A 20,228-nucleotide genomic window follows, 5' to 3' on the forward strand; every position below is an offset into this window, starting at 1 on the left:
AATGACAATTGAAAGTCGGAATTGAAAGTGGGTGGTTGTGCAAGGTGGTGCAGGGTCATGGGTGTCTGGGTGGTTGGGTGGTTTGGTGGTGTGTGTGGTTTTGGTGATTGTAAGGGCACAGGGTGGCTGCTGTGGACTGGCCAAACACTCAATCAATAAATTATGCTGCCACGAAATATACAAATCAGCGAACGGGGAAGTGTCGCGGTTGCCACAAAGTCAGGGGAGCATGGAGGAGCAGTGGGTGGTGGTGAAGGTGGTGCTCGGGTGGTGCTGCTTGTTTGGCTGGTCACGCGGCAGCTGCAGAACAAAAGGCCATGCCACGACCCAGGAGCAGAGCAGAGCAGCGAGTGACCCAAGCGGCGCACAGACGGATGTGGCTTTGTGGCTTTTTGTGCGGTCGCTGCTGCTGCTGCTGCTTCTGTCTCTCTGCCTCAGTTGACGGCAGGCACCGCAGCTGCTGTTAGTCATTCGAGGAGGATCCTGTTGACGATGGTCATGGCCGGAGGATGACCAAGATAGCGCCATCGCATGGCCAACACAAGCAGCAGCCGTAGGCAAACATGGGTGTAGTGATGGGGGGTTTGTTTCCAAGGAGATTTACATACATACGTGCTGGTTAGGTTGGCACGAGCAAGCTCAAACATAATGAATTTAAGTTCCTTAATAGTGGTAACTAAGAATATAGACAAAAAGAAGGGGAAATGCATATTCCTATTCCCAAAACGCCCATTGAACTTTCACCTCCATCTGCAGCAACACTAATCTCTCTGTGGATCCCCAAGGGAAGCGAACTTAAGCCAACACTGAATGGTAACCATGGCCACCCTTTGGCTGACATTGTCAAATGCGTTGACTGCCGGCTGCATTGTGCCCGGTGCCACGGACATGGCCTGTTTCTGTTGCTGCGTCCAGTTCCTGTGGCTGCGACAGCCTCCAAACAGGCGCCAAAGACAAAGGCAAAGGCAAAGGCGCCCAGCCACCCGTACGGCAAAATGGCTGCCCAGCTGACCCCCGGCTGACCTCAGCCCCCAAACCCCAACCCCAAACCCCAACCCAAAAGCGGACTTTAAAGCCGCTGCCAGACGGCATCGATTTTTCCAACAGGAAGAGGACCAGACATTTTGCATGCGAGTCTGGCTGACATTTAAAATGCTGTGTATAAAACATTGATCATGATTGACGATTGCGAAATTACGAGCACTGGGATCCGCATGTGGATGCTGTGCCCGCAGGATAACAAGCACAATGCTGCCACCATATGCATTTGTATTTGTATTTGTATTTGTGCATGTGCGTGTTATGATGGCCCGCCAAACATTTTTATCTGCCAACGCTGCGCACAAAAGTATGCAACGCCGCTCCCGGGGAAAGTATTCACGTTTTATATGCTTTTGGGCAGACTCATCTGCGAGCTGGTATATTGTGCGGAGGTCTTTAAAAAGCTTGGATATCGGAATGAAATACAATAAATTGAATATCAACATCAGTAGAAACCCAGTTATGTTCCAGTCAGAAACCTAAGCGACATACCAAAATGAATTAAGATATTCTCTATAATATTCTACATTTTTAATTACTTGTATATGGTCTCCCTCTATAGCTTAAACTACAGAACATAAAGCTTTTAATCATTCTCAGCGCACAAGAGAAGACAGAAATGTTACACGATTTTCGACTTACTGCCTTGGCTCGTCTTCAAAGGCTACTTGATCGATATTTGTAATCGTCCTTTAATTTGCACCCATCACGCACACAACGCACCTGACCAGACCACAGGACCTCCACTGTCGCATCCCTCCACCGTCTTCACCGCCTCCACCTGGCCTTGTCCAGTCAAGCGGTCCATTGTCCCCGCTGTGACTGTCATGAAGTCCAACAAAGCGGAAGCTGTAGGAATTTACCAACGTTTAAACTTTAATGCCTGCTACAACAGTTTTTATTCCATCCTCCTTTTCTCTTTTAGTCCTTGTTGCATGTGAGTGTTGCTGTGTGTGTGTGTGTATGTGTGGGCTTGAGATTTTTTTCCAGCCGGGATGTCTCTTTTTTTACGCCCTTCTCCTCTTTAGCCCGCTGCCCACTCCAATTGAACCTAATCCGGCTGCTAAAGTATTAGCTACGTAGTTGTATGCTCATCCCGGCTGTCCAAACTGCCTTATGCTGCTTTTGTTGTTTGCTGGCATTTAGCAAAAAAACAAAGGCAAAGGAGCCCAAGAAAGGACGAGGAAAACGGGCGGAAAATCAGGCGGAATGCCAGGGAGCTCTGGACAGGAGTGACGTTTGTAAAAAGTTTTCCCTCTGTCCAGCCAGCGGCAGCAGCAAGTGGTAGTGGAACTGCAGCGTCCACTTAATAACAAGGCATCAGCCGCTGGACGTCACTTGGCATACTAATCCATTGCCCACTTGCACCGCCCACTGAATTAAGAGGGCAGCCTGTAAAGAAATGCCCCATTCTGCAGCATATATGGGATGCCATATGTTGTATTCTATATCCTGTCACACGTGGAGAATGCTTAACTATATGGATCATCATATACTAACATAAAAAGACACCAAACTAATTAAATGAATGTGCAAACTTTTCGGCAGCAACTAACCATTTGACCAATTTTTATAGACCAACTTTTCACTCCTTCAAATCGATCATCATAAAGTGAAGTGCAATTTTTGCGAGTGCATCCTTTGGGTATTGGGTATTCTTTGCCGCATTCCAGCACCTTGCTGGCAGCCAGACAAAGTCGCTGCCAAAGTGGACAGCGAATGGACAGCAGGGCAAAGACATTAATGACAGCCAACATCAATGAGTGTCGGGTGGCGGTGAAAAATTAATACAAAACGACGTTGACAACCCGGGGAAAACAAAAAACAAAAGGGTTCCCACTGGGGACTCCATTTCCTTTTGCAAGCTGGCAGGTGATGGTCGGCTGACTTGGCTTGGCGTCAAACATGGCGTATGATTGATTTTCCAGTCGTAAACTATGGCTGAGCTGTGATCCAAAGTTGGGGGCGCCAGATAAAGCGGCAAATAAGCTTCAATAATAATAAAAGTTATAAATCTTTCGGCATGGTCTGCGGAGGACAAGGCGAAGTCCTTCCAAAAGGAAGGACGACGACATGCTGCAACTCGGCGATAATAACAATTTATTGCACACACACATATAGCAACACACACACACGTGTAAGAAAATGCCGCGAGACACGATTGCAACAACAACAAATGGCGAGGACAAAGCGCAAAAAGCGAGCATAAAAACCACACAATAATAAAAATGAACAATGACAGGTTAATAGTAAATAAATGAAAGCCCATAAGGAGAAAGCAGAGCAGCCCATCTGAAGCTGGGTGGAGAAAAAAAAGCGCAGCCAGACAAAGGACGAGATGGCGATGGCGATGCCAATGCCTCCGGACCAGACGACAAACTATCCCCTTGGCCTAGGCACAATTGATATATAGTTTTCAATTTTAAAAACCATTGAGCAGCTGCAACAACGAGGCGAGGCAGGGCGTTGTGGCGGAAAAAATGCCCAAGATATAGCAAAGGGTAGCACGCAGCTGGCATATTTAAAGCATAATAACTGCAAGGGAGCAAGGACACGCCAGGACATGGCGGAATGATAATGGCGGCAAACGTACATAACGGCCACAATAATGACGATAATGGGCGATGAGTTAGCGAGTAGTGAGCAATGAGCAATGAGCAATGAGCACTGAGCAGGTTGACAAAATGCACTCGGCATGCAATGCACTGCCTGCCAATAATAATCGTAATCATCATCATCATTATCATTAGGGAGCAGCGTTAGCAGCAGGTGCAGCCAAAGGACATTCGACTTTCGCACACGAATCGCTCTTTGTGTGTGCCAATGGAAGCGGAAAATGCATTAACTCAGCAGCAGACGCCGAACTGAATTTATACTCCACTTTTAAGGCAGCTCTTCCCACTCGCCAATTGTTATTCCGAACTACGTCTCTGAATTCATCAGTCCAATTATAGAGCTCTTAATGGCTTCTCCAACAGAATTTATAGTGTTTTCCCATATATATTCAGGGTTTGTCCTGCAAAAAGGGCCGCCCAGTTTAAGCTGTAATTATAAAAAATGTATGTTGGCTGTCGGTAAACATTTAATATGCTTATTTATTCAATTACATTCAAGCACAGTGCAAAAACTATCGCTGCAGCCAGAAACATGAATATGCAAATCGTTGGAGAGAGCTAGGCTAAAAAAAAATTGGTAGATAAAATAATATAAATAATTTGCATTATGGCAGCAGCTACAGCTAAATGGGCTACAAACTCAGCCGTAATCTGCACAGCTCTGCGCGCTCAATTTTATTTCACTTTATTTTATAATTTAAATATGCCATATTTAATATACGATAGGTGTCGCAAGCCGCCTGCAAGCGGATTAAATTCCGACCCGCCACATTTTATTAAATTTTCGCTCGGCCAACGCGTAAAGTGCCATAGCGACAAAGTGAAAAATCGATCACCTGTTTAAAGTTGGACCAACCAAGCCAAAAGGAAAAATGAAAAAAAAAAAGGAAAAAGGAAAACTGAGAGCACAACAATGGCCAGGCTACTTGGCAGCTGTGCCAACGCATCAGTCAACGTCCTTACCGTCCCTAACAAAGGACGACATTTGCCGGTTGCGACACTCAGACAAAAAGAGTAGCCACTTTATAAGCCAAATTCAACGGCTGCCTTTGTCTGTTTGCTTACAACTTTCGAGTTGCACATTCTTGTGTCGTTCGCTTTTGGCAATTTGTTTCTGCATCTTCTACAAACGGATTCAATTGAAAATTTCGGCAGACACTCGGCAAATTTAAAAACAAATTTGCCGCAAAGCAACGCCAGCAAACTTGCGAAAGAAACTTTTCTTTCATTCCACAGTTCTACTACAGCTCCACGGTTCCACGGTTCCATCTCCAGTTCGATTTTCAATTCCCTGTCTAGGAAAAGCTGGTCAAGTGTGGACGTGCGTTTAAATGTTACGTATACGCCGCGTTGTCCGCCGCACTTCACTGACTCGTCTTGTCTTGCACTTTTTACTCCGCCTGTGGATCGCACACAAAAAAGCGAAGAAACAAAACAAGAGCGGGAGCAGACAGACAAGTGCCACGCCCCATTCCTGGCACCCATTCCTCCTGGTATTTACATTGCCACCCACGCCGTCTGTTTGCTTTTGCCACGAGTGTGTTTGCCTTTCGTTTAGTCAGAATGCCAACTATGACAAAATCGAAGAATCAGGGAGTCCAAATCAAAATCGAATCGAATGGAATCGAGGCGAGTCGAGTCGATTGACTGAGCCAATGTCAGTGTGGAAATTGTCAAATTTCAAATTGATTTCTATTTGATTTAGCAGGGCAACAAAGGCAGACGACACCTTTGCTTCTATAATTGTGATACTGATACGTGATAGTTGATGTGTGTGTGGGCTATTTTCTTCTTTTTTTATATTTAGAGGCAAAGTGAAAACGTAAACTTTGACAAGCACGCGGCCATCGTTCTGTGGGCCCAAATATCATTAGACAGCTATTAGAGGCTTGGCCGACTTTTACGACGAGACCATAAAAAGCATTACTTGAACTGCTGCTCAAGCTGCTCGTAAAACTCGTGAAATTTGTATGGACCTGCGACTCGAACAGAGACTCGAACTGGAACTGAAGTATAGCCATAGGCGTAGGCAGGCAATAAAATCCAATCGATAAGTGCCCAAAGTGTTGGAGGACCTCGTAAACAAATGGGCCGAGCCCACACCTCAATGGGTAACGCTCATCCATCAGCGAATCGTCAAGGGAGCTACCCAGTTTGGGTTACGAATTTATTAGCTGGCCCATCAACATATCGATTATGACAATTACGCAAAGGAAAACTCGAATATTAATGTTGTCGATAAGCCTTGGAACATAATGATGGTTGGAGATTCCATTTGAGGTATTTGAAAGTTCTTATATAGTAACTTTATAGTACTGTTTCTTAAGCTTACCCTGCTTGGGCGAGATGCAGAGCACCTGCTGCTGCTGCGGCGACTGCTGCTGCGAGTGGATCTGGTACTGCTGCTGCTGCTGTTGCACCACCACTGCCTGCTGCTGGGCAGCACAGACTGCTGCGGCCACCGCCTGCTGCTGCTGATGGTGGGCTGCTGCGGCTGCAGCGGCTGCTGCTGCGGCGGCCTGCTGTTGCGACTGCTGCTGCTGATGCGGCGACTGCGACTGGGGATGCTGCTGCTGTTGTTGCTGCTGCTGCTGCTGGGTGGTGACAATGGTCATCTGCTGCGACTGCTGCTTGCCGTTGGGTGGCTGCTGCTGCGACTGCTGCTGCGACTGCTGCTGCTGCTGCTGCGGGGGGGCGGAAGCCTGTTGCTGCTGCTGCTGGAGGTGCGTCTGGTGGATGGCCAGCAGCTTTGTCTCGTAGGGTTTTCCGTGGGCGGCGCTGAGCGTCATCTGGGCGGTGGCTGGCATCATCAGCGTGGGCATGGCCAACATTTTCCGGCTGGTGGCTCAGTGGTGCTGGTACTTTTGCGGTGCGAAATTTGCACGTTCTGCGGTTAAACGCAGCTCGCTTTAATGCTTAATGAAGTGCCTGGCGCCTTGCAGTTGATGATATAAATAAATTGTGTTATAATTTGGCTAGGTTCGGGTTTTTTTTTTTATTTTGAATGGCCGCCTTTTTTGTGTGAAACCGCACCGTTGTTGTTGCTGGTGGTGATGCTGCTGCTTGTTGTTTGATCAAACGATTTGATGCATTAAATAATTTCTACAATTTTGCTAATTTGGGAAATGCTGCCGTTTTTTGTGGTTTTCCTTGACGTTTGTTCCGCTTCGTGTTGTTTGTGGTTGGTTTTAGTTTTTATAAAAAATTTCCTCTTTGCTAGACCTTCACTTATCACAGACCAATGAATTTTGTTTTCGAAAAGTTCATTTGGTTTTTTGAATTATGTTTCCAGGCAGAATCCCCAGCACTCAAGGCAAGTGGATTCCCTTGGTTATAATTTTCTATGGAAATATTAAAGCACATAATTCTTTAGCTTGACGAAATATTTGCGAAACAAAAAATGGAAATTATTCCGCAAGCTGTAAATTATGAGTACAAACGAACAAACAAGGATAATTAACTACGCCTGGCTGCTAGTGTGATCAAAGTCCTTCGAAGCATAAGAAAAGTAAATAAAACTGACGACTTTCCTCGTTTTTATTGGCACCGCGCACAGCCATTATCATATATATCAAGACTAAGCCATTCACACATCATTTGAAAAATTAAATTTAATATTTTACGATTTGTGTGCTCCGGCATACGCATACAAAGCGAAACATGAGCCAACAAAAAATAAAAAGTTATGCGCGTAACGCAATGTCTAAGTGCCAAAAGCAGAAACGCAGAAACAGACAGCTCAGCCAGCTCAGTCAGCTTCCAGGCCAAAAAAAAATTATAACAATAATAATAAAAGCAGCGGAATACAAGTGCCAAAAAACACGCACAAGGAACCGTGCCGGGCTTTTACGACAGGACCCCGAAAGATGGCATTCCCAGCAGCCCAAACAAAGCGAGTCCTGACACCCTGTACGCCCCAAGTGTTGGCAAGTGTCAGGATCAGACGCTTCCGGTTTTTATATCTCGCGCACGACGGAGGACAGACGGACAGACGGACGGACGGACAAATGCTATGTATAAATATAAATATAAACTTATATTTTTATGTTTATTTGGGGGCCCAGGACACACGGAAGCACTCGCGGCCGCAAGGATAAAACGAAGAAAAAACCAGGACGAGTGCAAGGGCCACACCAAAAATACAAAATACATACGGCACTCAGCATTCCCTCTTTTTTTTTCAGGCGAGTGTATTTCTGTGTGTGTTTGTGTACGAGTTTGTGTGCGAGTGTGTTTGCCGGAGAATGAGAGTATGAATCACACACAGCTGCAGTGTCCTTTTTATATAGAAACCCAGTCGGCAGGCAGCATTTATTGGCTGCTCGTTGTCGGTTTATGTGGCCCACAAGCCGAAGTGCCAGACGCCTGTAGTTGTACATAATGTGGATATGGCCAAAAACACAACAGGCACAACAAAATACATGCACGCAAAAAGCGTTCTGGCTGACTATGTAAATATGGCCAAAATCGATGCTCGCCTGGTTGACAACGGAGCCAAGGAACTCGAAACGGGTTAGGGGTTTTCAAAAATTCACAACTTGAATCGATTTTCTAGAAAAATTCTATACAAAGTCTAATAAAATTTCAAACGTATTAAAAAAAAATCCTAACTCTAAATGGCACTTCATAAATTCCGATTCACACATCTTGCAGTTCGAAACACTTGGAAAGTTTATGCAACAAAAGTCTTTTGAAAACCAAGTAGCACCAAATCAAATATCTTTTTCAAACACTAAAACAGCCAGTATAAAATAAAACTGAAAAACTAGTTACTAAATAAACATATAATTGATTTATAAATATTTTCTTTTATTTTCCAAGCTTTAATATTTATTTTTGCAGATTTATATTTAGTTGTATTCTGAGTTAGTTTTTCATTTGTTCGGCTTTCGTTTGTATCACTTCGTCGATTGCTGGGATTTTCCTTTTTTCTCGCTTTTTCTTACTTTTCGGTTTTTATTTTGAATTCTCTTTAGCGAGCAGTTGGCTTTCGGTTTGCTTTTGGTTGGTTGGTTGGTTTGTTTGTGAAATTATAATAACAACTTAACAACAATGTAACGAATATCCTTTCTTAACGAGGACACAATTCAAACTGAAAGCGAAGCGCCTTCGTCCGCCTCACAAATAGTCAACACATCGTACCGCTCCGGTCGTTTACCGTTATTCTGCCGGCGTCGCTGCCGCTCCGAAAATCTTTCATCCTTGCCGAATGTTTTCCATTCGTGCTGGCCAAAAGGAAAAGTCCCGAGCGGCAGCCGAAGTCCTGTTGGGAAAATCTTTCTCCCAGGCATGCGCATTTGGAATCTCGAAAAGGTTGCTGCATTCACTAAAGGTTTTCCACAATTTTCTTTGTGCTAACTCGCAGGAAAATTTCCCAACTTTTCCTGGATATTATGGCACACTTGTGTGTTATACGTAGCCACTCTGTTAATCCGCCTTATCATATTTCTTAATAAGGTCTAGTTCTAACAGCCGTTTCGAGTGCCGATTACATTAGCGCCTTTTTAGTCATTATGCAAAAGCCCCACAGTCGTGAGTGGAGTGTTCTTAAACGCTTTACACTGGGCAAACAAACAAAGGGCCAGAAACACACAGGCCCACATGCCATTGTTTATGCGCTCGAGAGCCAATAATCCACTTTTGTTTTGTTATCACTCTCCAGCCACCCGGCAAACCACCCAGTAAACCACCCACCAAACCACCCACCACCCAACCACCCGCAGCACTCAGCTCGTTGCGGCTGCTTTTGCTTTTGGTTTTGCCCTTGCCCGCCACCACTTAATTTCTACTTGATTTGTCGTTTAAGAAAACTAATTGTCTGCCTTTTGTTGAGCGTGAAAACAATGGAAAACATTTTAGCAACTGTTACTCTTCGCCGAGAGCGTATTAGACGCAGACCTCCAAAGACGTTGGGCCCAAAACTCTGGGCGCCGTTTTGCGGCCATGTGGAGAGAAAAGTGGCCAAGATCTAGTAGTCTAAGTATCAAATGGCTCTGGTTTTTTGGGCCAGGCGAAAGGCAAGGAGTCTGCCGCAAAAATATTCCTTTCCACCTACTTCAAGGTCACTTAGGACCATGAATACGGCAGAACTTCTTTAGTTCATAAGGCAAACGGAATGTCCTGCATTTCCATATTAAGCAGGCAGTAGTAGTTCATTCGAAGCTCATAGATACTAAAAATAATACGGATTTTGTAAGACTATAAATATACAGCCTTGGTTCGATTTAAGTATGTTTTCCTGTAGTTTCGAGTTGAGCCTCCAAAGTGACAATCTACCTTTTGGTATCTCAAAGCGGCCCTTGATCGATTTCCCGCAAAGCGGAAACGGATACAGATACCCATTCCAATCTTGCGAGGCGGGGAATAACGAGGAAAACTCTGCGTTGCATATTCATGGGCCAGGCACAAACACACACAAGCACAAACGAGGACGAAATGACGTCGATGGTGTAACAGATATCGCTTGCGTTGCATGCAACACCAGCGAAAAACCCCGTGAAAGAAGGGGTTAAGCTAAGGAAAAGCGACTGAAAGGTAAGGAACATGTCGCACGCATAACTTAAATGGTATAAATAACCTTTATAAGCAGGGCTTATATAGTAAATAAATAAATTGATTTAATTTTATATAAATACAATACTTTTATATGACATAATTAATTGTTCAAGTATAATTTATTATATTATGTATATATGCCAGTGAATGCTTGATTAGCATAGACCTATTTCAGTTCCGACTGGAACCCTAGCTGCTGCAATATGCAAATGACCAAGTTCGCCGTGACGACAATGATGGAAAGTTAGCGGCAGCGGCAACATGAGCAGGAAAATCAGAAAGTAATACAGCAACAGCGATAGCGATAGCAGCTTGGCGACATATTATCCTGCGACTAAATATGTAAGAACACAAACAGCAACTGCGCGCTCACACTCACACACATACACACACTCGCAGGACTCACGTGAGCGATTAAAATCTGAAGGAAAGCATTTCAGTTTTACTCTTTTATTTAGTACTTTTTTTTACTTTTTTTTAGGGCTGCAGCCGAGGGTTGCTGAGGTGCAAATGAGTTCAGTTGGAAGGGTTGCTGGCTGTGCCAGTGGCAGCGGCGTGTAATTGGAGGCGAGTGTCGTGTAAAATGTAAAACTTGCGCCGTAAATAAATCAAAACTTTCTGACTGAACAAACATTCAGGTGAGCGAAAAAATGCAGCAGCAACGGCAGCAACGGCAGCAACAGCAGCGCCACCGGCAACATCAGCGGCCCAGCAGCAGCGGCAACATTTTCATATTGACAAGTGTGCCGAAGAGGGAAAGCGTGGAAAGTGGAAAATGGGTGGGCGGATGGTGCTGACGATGGGGTGGGTTGGGCTGGTAAAACTCAAGCAGGGGACAAAAACAAGGCTGCTGCTGCTACCGGGGTTATTTACACTAAAAATTGGAACAGCTGCAAAGCGAAGCACTTACAGCTGCTGCCGCGGGCTTTTTAAAGGAGGCAAAAATAGGAGAAGACGAAAGCCAGCTTATGTTAATTTCCCCTTGAATTTGAGCCCTCTTAATTTGATCGCGATGTAAATACAATGCACTTGTTTAACTATATTTATACGGTTCTAATAGTAGGTTCAACTCTAGCTACGGAGTGACCCAAATGATTAGAACAGTATGAAAAGTGCTTACAACTAGATTAAGCATGCTTTCTGAATGTATGCAGCATTTTGAAATCCCTAGGTAATCGTAATATTTTATTCTTATACCCAAAATACACATTAATCCTTTTTCATCCCATCCTAGAAATGAGTTAACTTTAGCCCGCTCCAAAACCAAAACCAAAACCAAATAATCTTGCACACAAAAATCCCACTATTGATTTATTACACAAAATGCTAAACACCAACTAACTACACCAAGGCGTAACGGAGAAAGTTTCGTTTGATTTATATATTCATTATTCTATCATATTTACGGGCGTGGCGCACAAATGAAATGTAAATGGTGCTCTGGCAGCGGATTAATACGGTTGCTCAACACAACGAGCAAATAAAGTGAATTTAAGTTGCAGAAAAGTTTCGGCCACAATCCCGGCTCAAGGTGGTCAGAATGGCGTCTTTCACATTTGTAGAGTCGTCATAAAATGATAAAAATATTAATATAAATAAACAGTCGAGTTTGGAGGAGATTTCAAGACCATTTGCCAGTGCTACCGAGGCTTTTGTTTGCCGAGCAAAAGTTTTTGATATTATCTATAGCGGAACATACCGAAAAGTGGGGCGAGAAAGGGCAGGGACTTTCTCATAAGTTGACAATTTTTTGTCGCTTTGACTTGGCCTTCCCCTGGGTGTTTTTTTGTTGTTCCTGTCCTGCTTGTCTATTTACCACCCTGGGATAAATATACAAAGATATATATTTGGGCAGAAAACTTTTGCCCATTGCGGGACACACCGGCACCCAGCTGCCTTAGAGCCCAGTCCCATAATTGATGGTCAGCGTTTAACTTAATTGTATGTGGGAATCCGAGCTGCCGGTGGCATGGGCATGCTGATTGTGTCAAGATTTCATTTCAATTTGCGCCGCGATAAGGCTGCGAGACATAAAAGTAAATTGAAACGCCTGACAGTGCGCCTCCGACAACGGAGCACTGAACCACTGAGCCACTGGACCACTGGACCAAAGGACCAATGAATGGTTGGATGGCTGGATAGCCGGGATAGCCAGGATGGCCAGGATGGCCAGGTGCTGCTGCTCCCGACCATCATTGCCGGACGTCAGAAGCTCGTCACGCACGTGCAGGTGGAGCAGTTTCAAAAATTTTTAATTGAATTTGCCACTGGACGGGGAAAGGTGCTCTTACACCGCGAAAAATTATTGAGACATGGCTGGGTGTTATCTTATATGTCAATATCAGTGGCAAATTTCTTATGAGATAGCTTGTTATTTGTTATCATTGATTGGAAAAAAAATGATTTAAATAGTACAATATTATAATCGTACTTATTATTTTCTATATTATGTTTGTAACAGTGCAACTGTACTCACTGTGCAGCGGCGGCATGTACTCCATTTCCTCGTCAGAGTCCTCCATGTCCTGTCCGCCTCCTTCGGTCCTTGCTGCGTGAGGCAGAGGGGGATGGGCTGGAGGTGGGGGCGTGGCAAAGGAGTTGGTACGCAACGCCATTTCCATGGCACGCAGGGCGGGCAGGTTCCTGGGCAATTTGCCATTCTGCAACGGAGAGCGAAGCGATGGACCATTAAAATTAGACAATAAATAGATAAAGATGAAAATAAAAACACGTGCCAGGTCATTCCAATTTCGAGTTGGAGACAGCAACCTAATTGAGGCATTCAACTTGATTACGACTCACAGTCGACAAACGACTAACCTGAGACTAATGCCAAGGCCGACAAATGTCCTCTGAAGTGGCGTGCAAATCATGAAAAAGGATTACACGTACTAAAACCAGGAATGGAAACAAACTTCATACCCCAACCCTCCTGTCCTCCTCTGGGTTAAGTTTTTGGTATTTCTCCTTCGGTTTTCCCTCTCATTTCGGTGACTAAAAAGCAACGATGTGACGACAACAATAACAACCAAGGGGAGCAGCGGCCAGAAATCCAATTTCAGCAAGTAGCACGACATAAATTTGTTTTCTCCACACCAACACAACATGCGAACGCACACACACAGAGACAATCACACACACACAGAAGCACACATGGATGGGGTTGTCCTGGCTGCTGGCCATGTCCTGCAAATGAATTCTGTTAATGCAGACATTACTCGAGCATATTAAAAGTCCGAATGTCCATTCCGCACAGAATTTTATAGCAGACGACCGCACCAAAGGACCCCACACCAGCTACAAATAGGCACATTTGTTCCACCCCAAAAGCCATCCCAAACCACCCCACTTGGCACCACGAGAAACACGAGGAACCCGTGGAACCCCAGGAACCCCCAGGATCAGGACTGCAGCCAATGGGCAATGTAGTTAGCCAGCCAGCCATACACGCATATTTGTTTACCTTGCCACGACAATTGCGGTAGACAGTTTTCCCTCCCCCCCTGAAAACGGGCGGCATTTTCCGGCCGAGCCCCTGCCGGACATTTAGTTTATTTGATGTTGCCAAATGAAAATTGTGACATAAAAGGGACTAAGAACATAATTAACTAGTGTCCAAATGTGCAAATCCAAACGCATAAAAAGTGTGCTAACAACTCGGCCAAAAATGCTGGGCAAAAGGGAGAAAAAAAAGCATGAGGAAAAACTAGAGCAAACGTTGCAACCGAATTCAAGGGCCACCGAATGACACTTAAAGGATTTGCCTGGGCGAACCTTGAATATGCTCGGCGTTATGGGAATGCCAAAGCAGAATGTGGAAGCTGTTGCCAAGGATCTCATCCTGGGTCCATTCCAACCATCAGAGCGCACATTATTTGCTGTCCCCGGGTCCGCTTTTATCAGCCACGTGTCGGCCACAAAGGGTCATGATTAGTTTGCTTAATAAAGAACTGGCAGAGGCGGCGATAAATATGAAAAAAGGACCAGGCACTATAAGAAAAACTACAGAAATACTAAACATATTACTTTCATTGATTGCTATTAAGCTATGCAAAATACCACCTATTTCATACATTTAGTTTAAAGAATTTATTTCTTTAAAAATATTGATATACTTTATAGTGCTTGGTTCAATTCCACAGCTAGCCAGAACATGAGCAGGTTTTTTTCCCTGTGTAGCAACACTTGCCCACACAAAAAAGTGGGCGTGGCTCTTGCAAATTATTTGCCGCTAAATGGCACCGAAGTTATTGTATATTTATGAATATGCCGCTCGCATTACAATTTACCATTCACCGTGGTGGGGCTTTTGCCAGTCGGGGATAATATTTGAAATTAATGATTTCGAGTGGCGTTCGAAACTCGGATGGGTGGACAATTGGCAAAGATGAATGAAGACAAATGATGGCCGAGCATTTATAGCATTAGCATTAACATTTTGTCATGGCACTGGCACTGGAACTGGCACTGGGGATTACGTAGATTTTGTGGCCCAATTTCTTTCGGGGGAAGAGCAAATTAAATAACCGTCAAACCGTCAAAGGAAATCTGCAAAACAAAGCGTTTCGCGACTTACCCCAAGAAATTACAACATTGCCAAGCCCCATCGCGAGTACATATTTTGTACATTGTACATTTTTGCCTCTGTATTTCTGTATTTTTTGGTTTGCGTTGCGTTGCGTTGTCGCCGCCTTCGTTTCGCCTTATTTGCTCATTTTTGAGTATTTGATTTCATTTCTTCCATTTGCCAGCCAGTATAGTGCACAGTTTTTAATAAAACAAATTCAGCGGGCGACGGCCTGCGGCGAACATGGCAGGCGAAATTAAATTATTTCGCTTTCCACACCCTCTCTCCGCATGGAGATGAAAGTAAGAGAAAGTCGCTGGCTGGACGCAAACATTTTATCATTTGTTGTTGCCGCTGACAGGACGACGATATGTGTGTGTGTGTGCGCTTTTCACTCGAAGGCTGAAAGCAGAGACTCAGTTGACAAGGAAACGGAGCCAGATTGTTTGTTAGTTGATGACCAGCAGACATGTTAAATATGCTACGTTTGATTTCTGCGAAAACGGCTACATGGCAAATGAGCTAAAGAGGCTTTAAAAACAAATAATATTTAATAGGAAAAACTTCGATTTTTTCATCTATGATATGATATACTGATTATCAAACGTTTTAAATATCTAAAATAAAGGAATAAATTATTTAAATTGTTTTGTGTAAGTAAGTAAGTAAGTACTACCAATAAGCTTTGTCGCTTTCCTGTTTTGATTGATTATCAACAGTTTTAAATGTCTAAAATAAAGGAATAAAAACTCTTCTTTATTTATTTGTATGCAAGTACTACCAACAAAACTTCCTCGCAATCCTGTTTTGATTTCCCCTATGCGTGTCTTTAAGTGGCACCTGCGTACGTGTGCAAGTGTGTATGTGTGCCACACTTCCGCTTCCTGTTGCACTTCTTCGGCCTAATGGACGTTGATTGATGTCGCGTCCAGCGACAGGTGAAAGTATATGCTGTAATGCATATTTATGAGGCCAGCAGCTGGCTCTCCAGGAACCGCAGCGGAACGGATCGGATTGGATTGGATTGGATTGGATCGAGTTGGGTTGCATAATTAGGAGCGCGGCGAGGTATGAAATGCAATTTATAGGAGCCCAGTTGCGGGGGCAATCGTCGATCTAATGCCATGCAATTTTCTGCAGTCGCCGCTGCAGTTTCTGTTGCTTTCCTGCTTTGACAGTGGCCGTTTGCCATTTCGGTATGCAGAACGAGCCAGCAGGCAAACCGGGCCATAAATTAGGCCCCACATCACTCAGGCTGCGGCATTGGCAAGAGATGGAGATGCGGATGAGGATGGGGATGCGGATGCGGATGAGGATGAGGATGGAACTGAGGATGCAGATGAAACTGCAGCTGGAGCCAAACACAAAAGCATGCCAAAGGCATCAATTGGCAAGAGTGCAGTGCCGTAGATACTCGCAGCATGCACTTCCATACATCCAGGGCAGAGAAAAAAAGTTAGCAGAGTTGGTTAACCAATTATTTTCTACTATTGAATGGATTTCAACCACTATCAGTAACATTTTTAAATCAGCTCAGATTTCACAGAAATTCATATAAGGAATATAAGGAACACTATATATAGTTCAGCCGCAAAATAGTTGCATATTCCAGTGTACTGACAGCTGTTTCCGGAAGGACACGCAACAGTGCATATTGCGACCACACGTCGTATGAGCAATGCCAAATGTGCCGTCGCACGGGAGACTAGCCAGATCCAAAGCCGTATCGGGGTATATAGCCCAAGACTCCGTTCAGACGCACGGGCCATGCTATCGCTCATAATTTGCAGTTCGCATATGCCAGCCAGCCTACGGCAGTCTGAGCCAACAAACAAAGATAGAGGAGTGGCAGCTCTTTGGAAGGACACCGTCTCGACTCCACTTTGCATATCCTGTGCTGAAGCAGCAGAAATGTGCTGCTTAAATGGGCGACAGCCCTCCGCTGTTTTATACGATCATAAAACTTTCAAATGCCATTTCTTATTGCCAACTGAATGAATTTATTAGCTGTACACTCCAAGCAAAACTTTAGTTTTTAATTTAATAATATATTATAAATGTGCTGAGCAAAAATGTTAGTATTTTAGCTAATATTTAATTAACTTTTCAACAAGGAAATAATCAGATTTTTCATCAAAATATGGGAAATAATGGTACAAATGTGGAATGTCATACCTCAATAAGCTCGTAATTAAATTCACAATCAACTTGCATTCAAATTTTGTAAATTTAATTTTCCATAATTGTGTTAGCATTGTTCATTAGCTGTAAAAGATAATCTAACAACAATCATAATTTTTTCCATGGAAAGTAATGAAACGAGTCATTAATGCAAGCCAAGTCCTGCGAACATCCTTCACATTTGGCAGTGCCTTCAAAAAGTTTATTGCTTGCGAAATTCGATAAGTCATGGCATATCCTTCTCTGAGTGCAGGACTTAACTCCTGGCGACCGAACGGACTCATTTATCTTCTTATCAGTTGCCAGGCCCGAAAGTGCATTGTGCAACTGGCCGCATCCTTGGACGGCACAGTTGTAAATGTTGTGTATTTGCCGTTTGAGTGGCCACCGGGGATGCAACCGATCCGTGCACCTGGCTATCGAGTGCCACAGTGCCAGAGTCTCAGCCCAGGGAGCGGGAATAAATCAAACTGCTGGCTGGGCGGCTGGCCACTTAAGCGGGCCCAGTGCAGTGGGCCAATTATCACAGAAAGTTGTCCATGCCGCTGGCTTGTCGGACATTAATTTTCAGCCACAAATATTTGCACACTGCTTCCCAGCTGGGGGAGTTACCAAGTTGGGCACTTGGTAGTGGTAGTGGTAGTGGCAGTGGCAGTGCGGACGACGTGCTGCCATTGTAAACGGGGCCAAAACGGCTTAAGCGACGACAGCAACTACAACTACAACGGCGACTGCCATTTAATCGAAGCCAACTAATTGCCCCGTAATTGACAGTTTGACTGTTTGGTAATTTGTTTTTGCATGTTGCGCTGTCAAAAAAGTTTTTCCCTTTTTCCGCCACCCCCCCGCTCTTTTCCAGCCACGATCGCGTTTTCCAGCTCATCGAACGCCAAAAAGCGACGGACTTTGGTCTGCTACAAAACGGCAGCTACACAAAGCTAACTGGCATAATGCCAAAAGTTTGATACAACAATTGTGTTGGCCACATTCTGCTTTCCAATGTGTTTCCTTATTAGGTGGGCTTACAATGGTGATTATGCCTTTAAGAAATTACAACTCTAAATTCCATAGAACTTATCATTTTAATTGGATATACTTTATAAATATATTACTAGATATATTTTCGAATTATGTGTTGTTTTAATAAATAATTACTGTACTATGGCAAATACTTTAATGCTTAAGCCAAGTGAAATCAGATCCCATTGAGCAGCACTCACCCCAGCCAACGAATCCAGATATTCAGCGCCTAATTTATGTAAAAGGCAAATAAATCAATTAATGTCAAACAACCTGTGAGAGCCGGGCCGAAAAAGATATGCAGACTTGACATAGCTCTTTGGGGGTGGAGCCTGGGGGCTGTAGGCCAATGGCCATTCTCCCCCTATTGGCATAATAATAATTAGAGGCCGACTGACATTTTGAGGCTGAAGCAAATATAATTAATTACGCACCGCAGAGAACAAGCCGGCACAATACAAATTTATAGAGGCAGTCGGAGCATCGGTCGTATGCCCAGTCAGCAAAATGGGGCAAGGGGCTGTGAAGTCTATCAAAGGCTCGTGCCACGAGCCAATTCAATAGTTGGCCAAAGAAAACTTTTGCCACTTGGGCTGGTATATTTTGAAATGTTTTGCTGCAAACACACCGCACACACACACACACACACACACAGTTCACACACAAATAATGAGTTAGATGAGGGGATCGAATGCCGGGAAGTGGCCACAACAACAAACAGCAGCAGCAACAACTCCAATCAATTATACGGCCAATTAAATGCCGAAAAGCAAAGGAAATGCGAGGAAACACATAATGGACTGGAATCCAGGACAGTCTGCAAAACTGAGCCCCCAAACAGCAAACAGCAAAACGGCAAACAGGCTCGTGGCTGCAATTTATTTTACGTTCTACTTGGGCATTTTTATTTGTTATTGAAAATAAAGATGCCCGAACACGTTGCAAAAGTCAAACAAAACAAGGCCATCGTCCTGGATGGCCACATTCCTGGACTTCCAACCTAAACGAACCATCTGCAAGGACACGCCGAGGGGTAAAAAATAAGCAGGGTATGAGTTAACTGAAAGAGAGACAGACAGACAGCCGTTTTGTCAAAGTCACCGCACATACACTAATTTAATGAAGAAATACCACCTGGGAGTGGCCGACGTGTGTTCACTTGAACATTTTCAGTGCCCTGTTATCCTTAGTTACGGCCACCAACGACATGCAAATTAATTGACCAACAAAATGCATCGAGATGAAACAAACAACTCACATGCATTCAGTCATTAGACGAAATTTAAAGTCCCAGCCTGTGTCTGCATTCTAATTTACCTACGCTCGCATTCATTTCAACTCAGGTAATTTCCCGGCAAATATTTGCCATTAAATAAATTTTATTCTAAGCTTGGCCAGAAATTCGGAAAGCATTTTACAAACACTAAACTGAGACAGATATCGATGGTTGTTTCACTTTCCATGCACTGAAAACGAAAATTTATCAAGCTGAGCTGAATTCGATAAGATAATAATGTGCATGATATCAAATACATTTGAAAATATTGTTAATATTTCAACAATTAATCACTTCATGTGCGTTAAAACAAATATTAGTTTTACCGTTGGGCAATAAAATACTAGGTCATAATTTCTTGAATTTAAGTGAGCTGAAATTTTTGTTTTCCCCCAGGAAAAATAAAGTACAATTGAGACTGTGTCAATCCTGATTAAGGACTTCGTTTCGATCGGTGTAAGGACATGTCAGCCTATTCATTACTGCAGGCAAATTTGTGACAACAACTTCGACGGTCATTATTGTTTCTGTCGAGCAATGAAACTAAATTACGATTCAGGCCGAGTGCTGGCCAAAAACTTTAATTTGAACAATGCCGGGGTATTTCAATTATGATTACATGTGAGCCAGTGCCAGCAGTGGAATCACACAGTGGTCATGGACTATGCAGCATTTCAGCATTTGAATCAACGCCTTTGGTGCAAATTGCTTACCTAACCAAAATGATTGATTCAATAAGCTGTGAATACATTTCAGTGATTTTCTCACTTGCAATGCGAGTTATGCATGTCTCATGTGGAAAATTCTCTGGCTATCAGCTCATTTGTCCAAGGGAAATGACAACACATAGGTGGGATTTGGAAAGAAAAGCTACGACTAGTTGATGGGAAATTCCTACAAAGTTTCCGAGGTGCCTGCCTCAATGCCTCTAATTTGACAGCCGCGGCGGTTTGGCTTGGCCTGGCATTGGTTT

General features: G+C 43.9%; 1 protein-coding gene across 6 annotated transcripts in view; it reads right to left on the reverse strand.

Annotated features, from left to right (window-relative positions):
* Positions 1–20,228, reverse strand: part of LOC6538190 (polyadenylate-binding protein RBP45) — an 82,803-nt gene that overhangs the window by 35,677 nt on the left and 26,898 nt on the right. For 3 of the 6 annotated variants that reach the window (XM_039376823.2, XM_039376826.2, XM_039376825.2), the window contains exon 3: positions 12,688–12,871. In XM_039376823.2, coding sequence (XP_039232757.1) covers positions 12,688–12,871 — 184 coding nt within the window. Of the gene's footprint in view, positions 1–5,988; positions 6,998–8,602; positions 8,759–12,687; positions 12,872–20,228 lie in introns of those variants that run through there. The other 3 variants (XM_015193213.3, XM_015193214.3, XM_039376827.1) reach the window with 2 other exon arrangements.

The sequence above is a fragment of the Drosophila yakuba genome, chromosome 3R, assembly GCF_016746365.2.
Source record: "Drosophila yakuba strain Tai18E2 chromosome 3R, Prin_Dyak_Tai18E2_2.1, whole genome shotgun sequence".
Lineage (NCBI taxonomy): Eukaryota > Metazoa > Arthropoda > Insecta > Diptera > Drosophilidae > Drosophila > Drosophila yakuba.